The sequence below is a fragment of the Dipodomys spectabilis genome, unplaced genomic scaffold, assembly GCF_019054845.1.
Source record: "Dipodomys spectabilis isolate Male_0828 unplaced genomic scaffold, ASM1905484v1 ptg000119l, whole genome shotgun sequence".
In the NCBI taxonomy this organism is placed as follows: Eukaryota; Metazoa; Chordata; class Mammalia; order Rodentia; family Heteromyidae; genus Dipodomys; species Dipodomys spectabilis.
The window spans coordinates 782,153-794,819 of record NW_024870796.1 but is presented as its reverse complement, the minus strand read 5'-3'; the positions used below and the strand labels follow the sequence as shown (position 1 = coordinate 794,819).

Here is a 12,667-nt window from a genome sequence, read left to right as displayed (position 1 = left end):
CTTCATTAACCCTTTATTACAAGTCACGCTCTTATAGAAGTATATGTGGACTTACGTGAAAAAAAATCAAATGTATCCAAGAATAAAAAACACAGCACATAAAGTAGTATATGCATTCCAGTGTTCGCGCCAGAGACTGCGGGCGCCCAAGAAAAAGCTCTTCTAAAACGGCCTGGCTCAAGCCAGCCGGCTGGGGTGCGAACGGGTTGGTTGGGGTTCGGGCGGCAGTGGACCCGCCCTCAGGCACAGTGTGGGAACCGCCTGCCTCCTGCCGCGGCCCGGCGGGCAGGGGCAGCACCAGCTCCTGGGGCCTCCGGGCCAGCGGCGGACCCCAGGCCTGCCCGAGCTCGGCAGTGAGCACAGCCCTCCAGACCGGGTGACGCGCCTGGCCCTCGGCCAGCAGCGACGGCATCGTCGGCCACATGGGCTTCGGAAGAGCTGGCCACACAGCACCCTCGGAAGCCCTCTTCTTAGTCGGCCTTTTTCAGGAAGATCTGGAAGAATCAGGCGCAGGGTCAGTACGGGAGGGCCCTGCCCACCCGGGGACCCACTGACTGCTTCCTGCACCCTGCCCGGCCTCACCTCGCTCAGAATGACCCACACCGGGGAGTCAGTCTGGATGGAGAGGCGCAGTGCTTCTAGGGGACCAAAGGCCGGGTCCACCTCGCCTTCTGCTACCCCCTTGTAGAAGGAGCCTGCGAGATGGGAAAGGTTTTCAGCTGGCAAAACAGACACCTAGCCCAAATGGCCTGGGTGGCTCAGCCTAGCCTGGCTCCCCGCTCACCTATCTGGAGGTAACCGTCAGGGCTCCGAGGGTACCGCAGCGTGGCCGAGCGGCCCTCCTGGAGGGCCTCCTTTTCTGACTGAGGGTTCTGGGGGCAAAAATCAAGAGGGTGGAGCAGGTGGCCAGGAGAAAGGAGGCCTCAGAGCACCCCACACCCCGCCACACTCACGTCAAAGGGCAGCACCTCCACAGACGTGTTGAAGAGCTTGTCCTCTGGGTGTTCTATGTTCCCGCTGCGGAAGAAGAACCTGCAGAGCACCGGGAAGGCTGGTGAGCGGCTGCACCAAGAGTGGGGAGCAGTGCCCAGGGCCCAGCAGAGAAAAGACCAGGCCCGGGCCCCGGGCACAGAGTGAGCCCCAGGGTGCTGGGCTGGGGGCCCCTTGTCTGAAACCATCGTGGCCAGCAGATGCACTGTGCAAGGCAGACCAAGGCCTTGAGCTGGACCAATGGGGACCAGCATCACCGAGTCCCTCAGACGTGCCTGGCAGTCTTTACAGGGTAGTAAGGTACAACTGGGAGCTGTTTTGTATGAGTGCGTATGTGTGCGTGTGGGCGTGTGCCAGCATGTGCACACACACGTTCCAATACTGGGGACCTGGGCACTATCCCTTAGCTTGTTTTGCTCAATGCTGGCACTCTACCACTTGAGCCACAGCTCCACTTCCCAGTTTTGTGTTGGTTAATTGGAGATATCCAACAAAAGTCTCATGGACTTTCCTGCCTGATCTGGCTGCAAACCATAATCCTCAGATCTCAGCCTCCTAGCTAGCTAGGATTACAGGCACAAGCCACTAGTGCCAGGTTTTGGTTTTGGTTTGGTTTTGGGGGTTTCTTTCTTTCTTTTTTGACAGTTCTAGGGCTTGAACTCAGGGCCTGGGCACTGTTCCTGAGCTTCTTTTTCTCAAGGCTAGCACTCTACCACTTGAGCCACTGCGCCACTTCTGGCTTTTTTGTGTATGTGGTACTGAGGAATGGAACCCAGGGTTTCATGCATGCTAGGCAAGCACTCTACCTCTACGTCACATTCCCAGTCCCCCACATTCCCAGTCCCTCGCGCCAGGTTTGAGTCCACCTTTTCAAGTCAGGAAACTAAGGCATGGTGGGTTTAGAAAATGGTAAAGCTACAGAATTTCCTGGTGGTCAGGGAGGGGGAACCTGTGGGCATCTATCAGTGCCAAGGTGTATACCCTGTTCTTCACCCTGCCTCCTCCCCAACAGAGCACTGACCGCTCAAGGCGCAGTGGCTGGAAGAAGCGGAAGCGGATGAAGTCGCCCGCGGCAGGGGTGAAGGCCCAGAAGAAGTCCTCCCGCAGATAGGCCTTCTCCAGGGTGAAATGCTGGTACGTCTTGAGGCTCGTGCTCACCTCGGCTGGTGGGTTCACGTGCTCCTTCCGCAAGGCTTGCTTCCCAAAGTCCTTGTCCTGGGCAGTGGAGGAACAGCGGAGCAGAGCATGAACCCCATTCTTTGGTTCCACCCCAGCTGGGCTCAGCCAAAATGATGCCCTGGGAGCATGTGATGCACCCCACCTTCAGTTTCTGGATCTTGCCTGCCAGTGAGGAGTGCGTGCCCACATGCTGGAAGAGGGACGGCTTGAAGCGGATCCGAAGGTTGGCTTTCTGCCGGTCACAATGCTTCTGTGAAGCAGGGATGACACCTTAGGGTTCAGCTCAGCCCAGCCCCCAAGAACAGAGCCTCAGCTGGGGACATGCAGGGGCCTCTGCTGTGCCTTCTGATCCGACACGTGGAGAAGGAGCATGAGCCGGGCTGGCATCGAGTGAACCTGCCTCCCCTGTGGCCCCCGCTTACCGCATCCTTCTCAGGGTTGCAGACCTTCACCCACAGAATGTGGTCCAGGAGCCAGTCAATGGGCTTGTCCCGATAGAACATGAGGATGAACTCCACAATCAGGCTCAGGTCCAGCGATTTGAACATCTTCCCTTGGGGTGGGAATGGAAAGGGGGGGGGGGTTGCTGAGTGAGCAGCACTTGCTTCCTCATTATCCCTCAGGGGCCAGGGGAAAGGTCCCCTTAGCAAACTCCCAGGAGGCAGACAGAGCACACACATCCCACTGAGAGGGTTGGGGCGGGGTAGCATGGCAGCATGGCAGCCAAGGGGGCAGGTGTGGGTGGGACTAAGCTGAGCACAGGTAGGGGCTGCCTACCAATGAAGCCCAGCTGGGAGAACTCCAGGATCATCCAGTCCTCCGAGGGCTGCTGCAGTGCAAAGTTCTTCATGGTGCTCAGGTAGTTGGGCTTGGCTATGATGTCGTCCTCCAGCTGAGGAGTCGGGGAGAGGGAGAGGAACTCAGTGTGGGTCTCTTACTCAGGTCCAGCCAGGGCAGGCACAGGCAGAGCAGAGCCTTGGGACTGACCTGCACGTAGTAGATGCCTTTGGACTGCGCATACATCATGAGGAAGCAGTAATCGAGGTTCTGTTTGGTCCTCCACCTGTAGGCCAGGGGCGGGGGCTTCAGGAGCTGTGACCCTCCAAGTGGTTGGGATGTGCCACCACCCTGGGGGGGGGGGGGGAATGGCTTCTCAGCACAGGTGGGCAGACTGTTGGAGATGCACATACCTGACTCTCTCCTTGGGGTCCCCAAAGGACTCTCGGAGGCGGGAGAAGTCAGGGTAGAAATGGGGGGAAGGGGAGATGACCTCTAGGAGTCCAGAATGGATCTCCGTGGGGAACCTTGGAGGGGGAGAAGAGGCAGGGAGGCTTACTTGCAGCTGCAGCCTCCAGGATCTAAAGAAAGGCCCCATGCCAACCAGACCCTCTCTACCCCTTTCTAGAGGCTCACCAAGCAGACACCCTGCCACACACACGGACACACAAAGCAGGTCCACCGACAACCTAGGCCTCCAGAAGAGCCTGGCCGGCTCTACCCACCAAACCTCTTCCTCCCACTGAGGAAAAGGGCCATCCTGGGAGGTGGCAAGTCCCTGTCTGCCCAACACCCCAAAAGCCCTCCTTCCACCAGCTCTTTCTGGATGCCAGTACTCACAAGGCCTTGATATTCTCTGTTACTGCCGACGTGTACTGTGGGTCAGTCTGCGGGAAGACCAAGCACTTTCTCTTAGCCCAACTGCCACCCCCAAGTGGCCTGGAACGGGGTGGGGTGCAGGCTTCAGATGTCCCCACATGAGGAGGGAGTAAGCCTCCCGCGGGATCCAGAGGCTGGGTGGGTACCGGCTCTTTGGGGCCCCGGTAGAGGGCGGGTAAGTGGGACCCGGTAAGCGGCATCTCCACGAGGGGGCGCTAATGGCTCTGTCTTCTTTTTAATTCGCTCTTGATAAATTTGTGAATGAAACAGGAAACTGAGGATTGCACTTCTGATTGGTTCCCTTCTCCCCCTCCCCAGGAGGCTGTGCTGCCCGTTTTCTTTTTCTTTCTGCGTCGGGTTACTCCGTGCTAGGGGCCTGCCCTGTCCCCGCGCGCGCGCGCCCTTGGACCGCTTGCCTCGGCGATCAGCACCACGATGACCGAGTCCTCCTTCTCCTGCGGGTTGAGCTCGGAGATGAGCGAGTGCAGCGTGTCCGTCAGGTAGGAGTGCACCTCCCGCCGCACGCTCGGGATGCCCATCACCACGGACACTGCGGGGCGGGCGCGGGGGGGGGGGGGGAGCGGGTGAGGCCCGGGGTGAGCCCCCCCCCGCCCTCCTCGCGCCCTCCCCACCCCGCGCCGCCGCGCCCCTACCTCCGGTGCGGCCCTGGCCCACGCGCACCGCCGGCTGCAGGCTGCTCTCCTTGGCCAGCAGGTGCGGCAGGTGGTGGAAGACGGTGGGCAGGTGCAGCACGTGCCGGTGGGAGACGTTCCACGGCTTCAGCCGGGGGTCGTCTGCGGGGAGAGGGGAGGGATCGGTGGGTCAGCGGCGCGGCCCCCCCCCCCCATCAGCTCCCACCCCCATCCATCAATCAGCTCACCGGTGAGGCGGCCCCACGTGCGGTTGCCCTCCCCGTCCCGCAGCGCCTGTCTCTCCGACACGGCCCTCTTGATCTCGTCCAGCACCAGGTTGAGCTCCTTGGAGCGCTTGAGGCTCTCCTGCTCAGCCGCGTGCAGCCGGTCCCGCAGCGCCAGAAACTCGCGCTGGTAAATGTCCACCACGTCGCCTGCGGGGGGGGGGGGGGGGGATGGTGCGAGGGAGAGCGGGCCGTCACCAGGGGGCGGCCGCGAGCACACCTCCGGTCCCTGGGGCTGTGCCAGCGAGCGCAGATGAGCGCCCATCTGGGCGGCGGCCCCTCTCCATCTGTTCCCGCGCCCGCCACGCACGAGCTACGTGGGGACCCATCAGGGTTCCAGATGCTCAAGCTTGGGGAGGAAAAGCCCTCATCAGGGTTACAGATCCCAACCCCCCCCCCCCCCCCCCCGGTTCTGTCTCCCTCTCCTCTGAGGTGGGAAGATGGCAAGGTCATTTTCAAGTTCCAGTCGCCGGGCATCCTGTGCGCTGGGTCTGCCCGCCGCAGCCCCCTCCTCCTCCGGAGCCCTCCACCCACGGCGCCCTTCCCTCCCTTAGGAGGTCTTTCTGAGCCCCGGCCGGCCCTCTCCCTCCTGTCACCCCCTGTCTTCGAAGATCGGGTCTTCACAGCCCACACCCGCGTCTCGAGTGGCTGCTCTGGGCTCACTACCACCCCTCCGAGTAGGGCTGAGCTTGGGCCCTCTGCGTCTGTGACTCCTCCTGGATGCCTGTGCTTTGCCACCCTCACAGACAGGGCTGCTTGCTCACTCTGCGCTGGATTATCTCGCTCTCCCACCGGCCCTGGAGTGTGTGGAGGTGTGGGGAGGGCGAGGGGGGAGCTGTGGGGGTTTGGGCTCCCACCCCACCCTCCCTCACCCCGTCCCTGCCCTCAGATAAGCAGATGAAGTTGAGAAACTAGCCCAGGAGTTGCTCAACCTATCAGCAGACCAGGGAAGAGCTCTGAATGAATGGCCTGTGTTGTGTGAGGCTTAAGCTGGGCCTGGCCCACCTTGGAGGAGCTGTGTGCCATCCCTGAGAACCTCCAGCTGCACCCTGGGCTGGCAGCTGGCCAGGTGGAGCCGCCCCTGGGGTTGTCAAGCACCTGGCCCCACTGGTCTGGGTAGGGACTAGTGAACCAGAATGATAAACAACATCTTTGTGGCCAAGTGCCAGCAGCGCCTGCCAGCCCGCGTGCTCCAGGCCTTTGTTAGTGTGGCTTTTGGCCTCTTTATTTGCCATTACCTACACCTCCCCTTCCTTGTCTCAAGTCTGAGCTTCGGTACACACTGTTTCTTCTGCCTCTCTCCGCTTTTGTCTTGGGGCTTCATAAAAGTGCAGGCAGCACCGGGAGCCTTGTGTTCAAGCCTAGGAAGCCTTCTGGAACTCTCCCACCTCACTCAGCCTTTCCATTGCCTGACCTCTGAGGGGTTCGGAGCCCCCCACAGCCCTGTACACCAAAGGTTGGTACTTGAACAGCAGGGATGAAGAATGAAGGGCAGGCAGGAGGGGTTGGAGGAAAAGGTTGGGAGCAAGGGCAGTCAGCAGCCGATGCTCCCGAGGCACCCCTTACCCTAGTGGCCTACCCCCAATCTTAGCCTCACTCAGGCTAAAGGTCCCCCGGCCACAAGGAACTCCAGGACAGCCCACAAGGGGAAGGAGCGGGGAGTCCAGTTACCCATCTATGAGGCTCTGCGCTGGGCTCTGGGGCCAGGTTACCCGGGAAACCTGACCCCTTGAACACCGAGCGGATACCCCAGCACTGCTGTGCAGCCCAGAGCTGGCAGCACTGGGTATGTGCTCTTCGTGGTAGTAGCAGATAGAGAAGAGGTCAGATCCTCAGAGACCCCAGGAGGAAGTTCCAAGCTTCTGGGCAAGACAGGGAGCTCCCTCCGTCTGGATGTTAAGTCCCTGCCCGACTCCAGGCCTCCTGTGTCTAGCAACACCAAACCTCTGGGCAGCCCCATGCCCCTGGCCCCATCCAAAGAAGCCCCTGGAAGTGGGGGGGGGGGGCACACAATTCTGACTCCTGCCTTGATCTTCTGTGTTTTCAGACTACCAAGCTCTGTTGCACCATCAGACTGCTCCAAGTGGACAGACCAGGCAAGCTCTATGGGTAGCACTGCCTCCCCCCTGACCACGCTGACCACCTAGACCTGGACCCAGTCTGCTCCCCGTCCCGTCCTGTTCTCCCTCCCCCAGGGGCCTTCCTTCTCCCCCAGGTCCTGAGCTACCTGTGTACCAGCAGGTGCTAGGCCCCCTGGAGTTTCTGGGCCTGGTCCCTGCCCACACCAACCCTGCTGCCATTGTTCTGTCCTTCAGGAGCTGGCTCCAGCTTTCCAGCTATGCCCTGCCTTGCCGCTGCTGCCCACCTATCTCAAGCCTGACCCTCATCTACTCTGGGAGTCCATTCTGTCCTGAACCATCTCAGCCAGAAACTCAAGCTCTCTGCTGGCCTCTATACGACACCCCTACAACCTTTGCCAGCTGTGTGGTGAGTGAGCTGGAAGGCAACTCCAGTGGGTGAGCTGGGCAAGACCTGGGCAGACTTCAGTGTCCAGGGTGGGGAGCTGGCAGGGCAGAGCCTCCTGGGGGCTCTCATCCACACCTTCCTAGTGCAGAGAGGCAGGTGGAGCTGGCCCCAGGGAAGGGCTGCAGCTGCGGCTGTGGCCCTGGGACCTCTCTGTTGGTACCCTACGGGCAGCGGTGAAGCCTGGAGGCTTTCACACTGCTCCCCTGAAAAGCATCAGGATGCCCTGAGGCCCACACACCCCAACTGTCCACCCATGTCCCTCTTGGCTGACAGATCCCAGAACCAATCCTGTCCTTGGAGAAGGGGAAACATGTCCGAAAGCCACAGGCAGGTGTCAGGCCCAGCCACAGCTCTGCTGTGCACCTCGGAGGGGAGGAAGTGTCCAGGATAGTAACAGGTTTCCATGGCTCCAGGTCATCCACCAGCCCTACGTGCTGAGGGTTGGTCTCCTCTAAGGACGGGTCCAGAGCAGCCTGGCTGAGGGCTGCAGCTGAGCCCCACAGAGCTAGCTCCCTCACAAATCTGGCCAAGTCTGGGAATGAAACTGGGCCTCTAACTCTCTTCCTGGATCTGAATCCTTTCTGGGCTGGAGTCTGGCTTCCAGGATGCCCCTGTTCCTGCTCTCCTCTTCCTGTCTGGCTTCCTCATCACTTCCTCCCTTCTGCGCCTTTGCTTTTTCTCTAAGTCATGGTCTCAGACTAGCAGAGAGCAGCTCTACAACAGGTCACTACACAGTTACTCTTTGAGAAGGGGTCATGGAACAGCCTAGAGATTTCTGCCTGCTCTTAAGGCCTGCAAAGACTTAGGCTTGCTGGACTCCCACAGAAACAGTGACAGCCCCCCAACAGAGCAGGTCTTACGTCACTACCCTCTCCACACCCACAGATGCCTGGATGTATGTCTGTGCTCTACACCTCAGTCCTGCTATGGCCTGAGGATGGGGTGCAAGGGCTGATCACCCTAAGCACAATTAGGGGAACAAGTCACAGGTCTTCAAACATGGCCTCCAAGCTGTCTGCTTTCATGGCCCCGCTCCTACCTGTACAGCCTCTGCCCTCTTGACCAGGTCATAGGGGAATCTCTCCTCAGAGTCTCTACCTTATGTTCCTGACCCTGAACGCTAAGGCCAACCCAAGCCTTCACCCAAACAGGGCAAGTGCTGGAGTCTGGGCTAGGGTGGGCTGGCAGGCGCCTGGAAGGGGGCAGTTGCTCCATCTCCCCTGCCATTTCTCCTCCCCCAGCTTCATCTAGTTCACCACAGGAGAACAGGGAAGTAGGAGGCAGGAGGGGAGGCAGTGGCCCAGTCAGCCTCAACCCCATCCTGCAGGAAGACCAGGAGGCTGGAAGGAAGCAGCTTTCCCCCGGTGCCTCCTGAGGTCAGGCTGGGTGCACACGAGCCCCAGAGGGGCCTCAGACCTCCTCGCTGGGCCCAAACAACCCCAATCTCTACCAAGCAACAACCTCTGACAGTGCTAGGGTCTGGCCCCTGTCGGCTCCCAAGTGTGCCTGTCAAGTTCAAAGGCATGATAATGCCTAAGCTTGCGCTGGTGTGGCACTGAGAGCCACAAAGTAGGTGATTGGTTGAGGGTCCAGCTGGGCTAGCTGCTCCTGGGGGGGCCCCCCCATCTGCAAACTGCCTCAGAGCAGGCCAGAAGCCAAGCCAGAAGGCTTCCCGGTAAGGGAGGAGTCCTGAGACTGGGTGCCATGGAGCAGGGCTGCTGGGCCCCAGGGAACCGTAGGCAGCTGCAGCCTGGGCCCTGGGCTTGGGGCGGGATGGAGGGTGCCAGATGGCATGGCTGGATGTGGGCTAGTGGGTGGAGGGATAGTGCCTGGATGTTTGGGGAGAGGGCGGGGGACACCTACTACCTCAAGAACACTGTGGCCACCCCTGTCCCGGAGTGTGTGTGTGGGTGGGGGGGGGAGGCTGGCTCCCCGGGACCCCTCCTCCCAGCCAGCTCGGTGACCTTGTGTCTCTGGCCCCTGGGTGGGAACTCCATACATCATCAACTTGCCAGGGGGGGGGCAAGCAACCGCCCTGGCTCGGGGCTAGGTGTCCGGGGAGGGGGGGAGAGGACACCATGCTGGGGGGGGGCATGGGCGTCTAATGGGGGGGGAGCCCCTCCTTGGCCAGGCTGGGCCCCGTGGCGACAATGTCGTGATTGCAGCAGCAAGCCAGTGGGGGCGAGGCTGGGAGGGCCGGGGAGGGCGGCCGGGGCCGGGGAGGGCGGCCGGGGCCGGGCCGCCGCTTCCGGCCGCCGCCCGCACCGGGGCTGGGCCTCCCCCCCCCCCCCGACGGCCAGGTGCGCGCAGGTGCGGGGCGGGCGCGGGGCGCGGGGCGCGGGGTCGGGGGGGCTCACCTTTCTGGCCGCTGAGCGCCGCGTACCAGGAGAGCGAGAGGAAGGCGCAGAGGCAGAAGAGCAGCAGCGTCAGGAAGGTGCCGTGGCGGAGCCTCATCTCCCCCGGTGCGCGGCGGGCGCCGGCGGGGCCGAGGCCGCATGGCCCGGGGCGCCGGGGCCGGGGCGCGGGGGGCCGGGACGGCGGCGGGAGAGGAGCGGGGGGGAGCCCCGGCCCCGGAGCGCGCACGGGAGCTGGGGTGGGGGGCGCCCCCGAGGCCCGGGCGGGGTGGGGGCCGGGCTCGGGGCGGGGGGGGCGGGAGGGGGTCGCGCGCTGCCTGGGCCTCGCGAGCGCGGGGCGCCGGCGGCCTGGCTGGGCTCGGCGGCGGGGCCGGCGCGGGACGGGGCTGGGCTGGGCGGCGGGAGCCGCGGCCCGGCCTGGATCCGGGGCCGCCGCGGAGTCGACGGCGAAGGGCGGGGCGGCCCGCATTTAAAGGGGCCGCGTCACCCGCCGCCGCCGCCGCCGCCGCCGCCAGGGGAGCGGGGGGTCGGGGGGGGGGGGTCGGGAGGGGAGCAGCGTCCGGGAGCCCCGGCGGGCGGACTCGGGACGGCGACACCCCCCCCTCCACTGCCCCCCCCATCCCCGCACCCCAATCCCTTTCCCGCAGCATCCCGGGATGAACTTCCTACACACCTAATACCTCGTCTATTTTCGGAGGGGGGGCTAGGCCCTTTCCCCCGGGTGTGAGGGGTGGTTAGGGAGGGGTCGGGAATGGCTGGAGCTGGTGGTGTTTCCCGGGGTCCCGGGAGCCCCCCCCCCCCGACGGCCCCGGGAACCACTGCCCTGCTGACCCGGGACCCCGGGGTGTAGGTGGGTGGGGTGCAGTGCGGGAGACCAGGCGTGGGCCGGAGCCCGCAGTTCACCGAGGCAGCCGGGGTGGCAGAGGGAGCCCAGGCCCGCCGCCACCCCTCGGAATTATTTGCTTTAACACCCCCGCCCCCCCGCACCTCCCCAGCCTCTGCCCAGACCACGAAGGAAGACATAAATACACCACATCTGAGTGAACACTGCCCGGACCCCTTCCTGGCTTCCGCTTCCCTCCACTGTCATTTCTTAATCTGGTAGCATTGGCTAAGGGAAAAAAAAAAAAAAAAGTAGTAGTTCTGGGACCCTCAGGGGGGAGATCTAAGAGGGAGGTTCAATCTGGGAGTGAAAGTGCTGTTCTTCCCCTCCCAGGCCCAGCCCTGGAGCCAGGACGCAGGGAGCAAGCAATCTGAAGACTCTGTGGAGAGACACATACCAGAAGAAGGGGGAGAGGGAGGATCCCGGTGCCCAGGTTGCAGGCCTGAGCTCCAGTCCACACTTCTCAAGTAACTGCTCTCTACTTGCTAATTAATTTTATGATCTAGAGGCTTTGTTGGAGCCTCCTCCAGGAAACTGTGTTCCTGTGTTTTCACAGGCGTCTTCTATTTGTGGTAAAAAGATAACGGTTTTTCATTGCGGTTGTTATATAAAGTCTTTTCTTTTTTAAATGTGTATCGACACTTGGGATGTAGCTCAGCAGGAAGAGCCTCTCCTCACATGCAGGAGGCCTTGGGTTTGATTCCTGGCACACACACACACACACACACACACACAAAAGTGTTTATAAAAAGAAAAAAAAAGTGCTGGGTGCTGGTGGTGTGAAGCCTGTAATCCTAGCTACTAGGAGGCTGAGATCTGAGGATCACAACTCAAAGCCAGCCCAGGCAGGACAGTCTGTAAGACTCTTACCTCCAATAACCCATCAGAAAACCAGAAGTGGCGCTGTGGCTCAAGTGGTAGAGTACTGGCCTTGAGCTGAAGAGCTGGCTGAGGGACAGCACCCAGGCCCAGAGTTCAAGACCCATTAATGACCAAAAAAAAAAAAAAGTCTATTTGTATTTCAGTATAATAGTGAGTTGAGCCAGGGGCTGGTGGCTCACACCTGTAATCCTAGCTACTCAGGAAGCTGAGATCTGAGAATCATGGTTCAAACCCAGCCCAGGCAACTAATCACCAGAAAACTGGAAGTGTGGCTGTGGCTCAAAGTGGCAGAGTTCTAGCCTTGAGCAGAAAAGCTTAGGGACAGAGCCTGAGCCCCGAGTTCAAGCCACACACTGACAAAAAAGGAAAAAAAGAAGTGAGTTGATTTAAGGAAAACTTACATTATTAATGAAAATAAAGGATATAGGTTATCAGTGATTAAGTTTGGTCCCCATCCCATAGTACCTTTGGGCAGAGGGAGCAGGTATGAGGACAGCCGGAGAGTGGGCCAGGCTTCTGCCCTGATGTCCAGGGAGTACCCTGCCCCCGTGAGAGAGAGGATCATGGGATGTCCCAGCAGCGGGCTGCCTTTAGCTGAACCCCACACCAGCCTTCTCCCTTTGAAACAGGGCGGGCAGCAGCCACCTGGATTCCTGCCCATTTTCCGCTGCTCTCTGTGCCCTTGCAGTAATTAATTAAGCTGGGTCTGACTGCCACCCAAACTCCCTGGGGGCATTTCCTGGATCTGCTTGTCACTCTGGTCCCCTGGCACACCTTCACCTGAGGGTTCAGCTCTGGGAATACAGAGCCCAATGGGCACAGAAAAGCCCTGCTTTCTCTCCAAAACCCAGGCTGTGGGCTTTTCTTTGTTCCTGCATTCCACACAGTGAAAATGCCCTTTCGTGCTGAGATCACCAGGTAGCCTTCAACCAACTTTGTCTTCCTGAAGATTTCCTGAGACAGCCTTTAGAGGTGTCCCCCTACCCCCCCCCCCCCCCGCCTCTCGTGAATGCCAGTATGGAGCTTCAACCTAGAGTCTCACACTCTTACTTGACTCCCCCCGCCCCCCTCCCCACAAGGCTATACCACCACCACTTGGGAGAAAAAGAAAAAAAAGCAGTCTTGCATTATTGACTCATAATGTAATCCTAGTTACTCAGGAGGCCGAGGTCTGAAGGATCACAGTTCAAAACTAGCTGGAGCAGAAAAGTCTTCTAGAGCCGGGCGCTGGTGGCTCACGCCTGTAATCCTAGCTATTCAGGAGGCTGAGATCTGAGGATC

General features: G+C 60.7%; 1 protein-coding gene across 1 annotated transcript; it reads right to left on the bottom strand.

The window, feature by feature from the left end:
* Mgat4b (alpha-1,3-mannosyl-glycoprotein 4-beta-N-acetylglucosaminyltransferase B) lies at positions 1–10,068 on the bottom strand. The gene is made up of 15 exons (XM_042688924.1): positions 9,625–10,068; positions 4,706–4,891; positions 4,479–4,619; positions 4,242–4,375; positions 3,787–3,833; positions 3,360–3,473; positions 3,157–3,232; positions 2,947–3,061; positions 2,592–2,722; positions 2,312–2,419; positions 2,012–2,205; positions 954–1,032; positions 785–872; positions 583–695; positions 1–494 (listed from the first exon to the last, which is right to left on the bottom strand). Exons 1-15 carry the CDS (start codon positions 9,719–9,721, stop codon positions 471–473), a joined length of 1,647 nt encoding a protein of 548 aa, XP_042544858.1. The 5' UTR covers positions 9,722–10,068; the 3' UTR covers positions 1–470.
* Between the last annotated feature and the right edge of the window lie 2,599 nt (positions 10,069–12,667).

Coding starts and splice junctions, on each gene's coding strand:
- Mgat4b (XM_042688924.1), bottom strand. CDS start 9,721: ATGAGGCTCCGCCACGGCACCTTCCTGACGCTGCTGCTCTTCTGCCTC. Junction 3,062..3,156: donor AAGGCATCTACTACGTGCAG/GTCAGTCCCAAG, acceptor CCGACTCCTCAG/CTGGAGGACGACATCATAGC. Junction 2,723..2,946: donor CTCCCAGCTGGGCTTCATTG/GTAGGCAGCCCC, acceptor TCCCACCCCAAG/GGAAGATGTTCAAATCGCTG.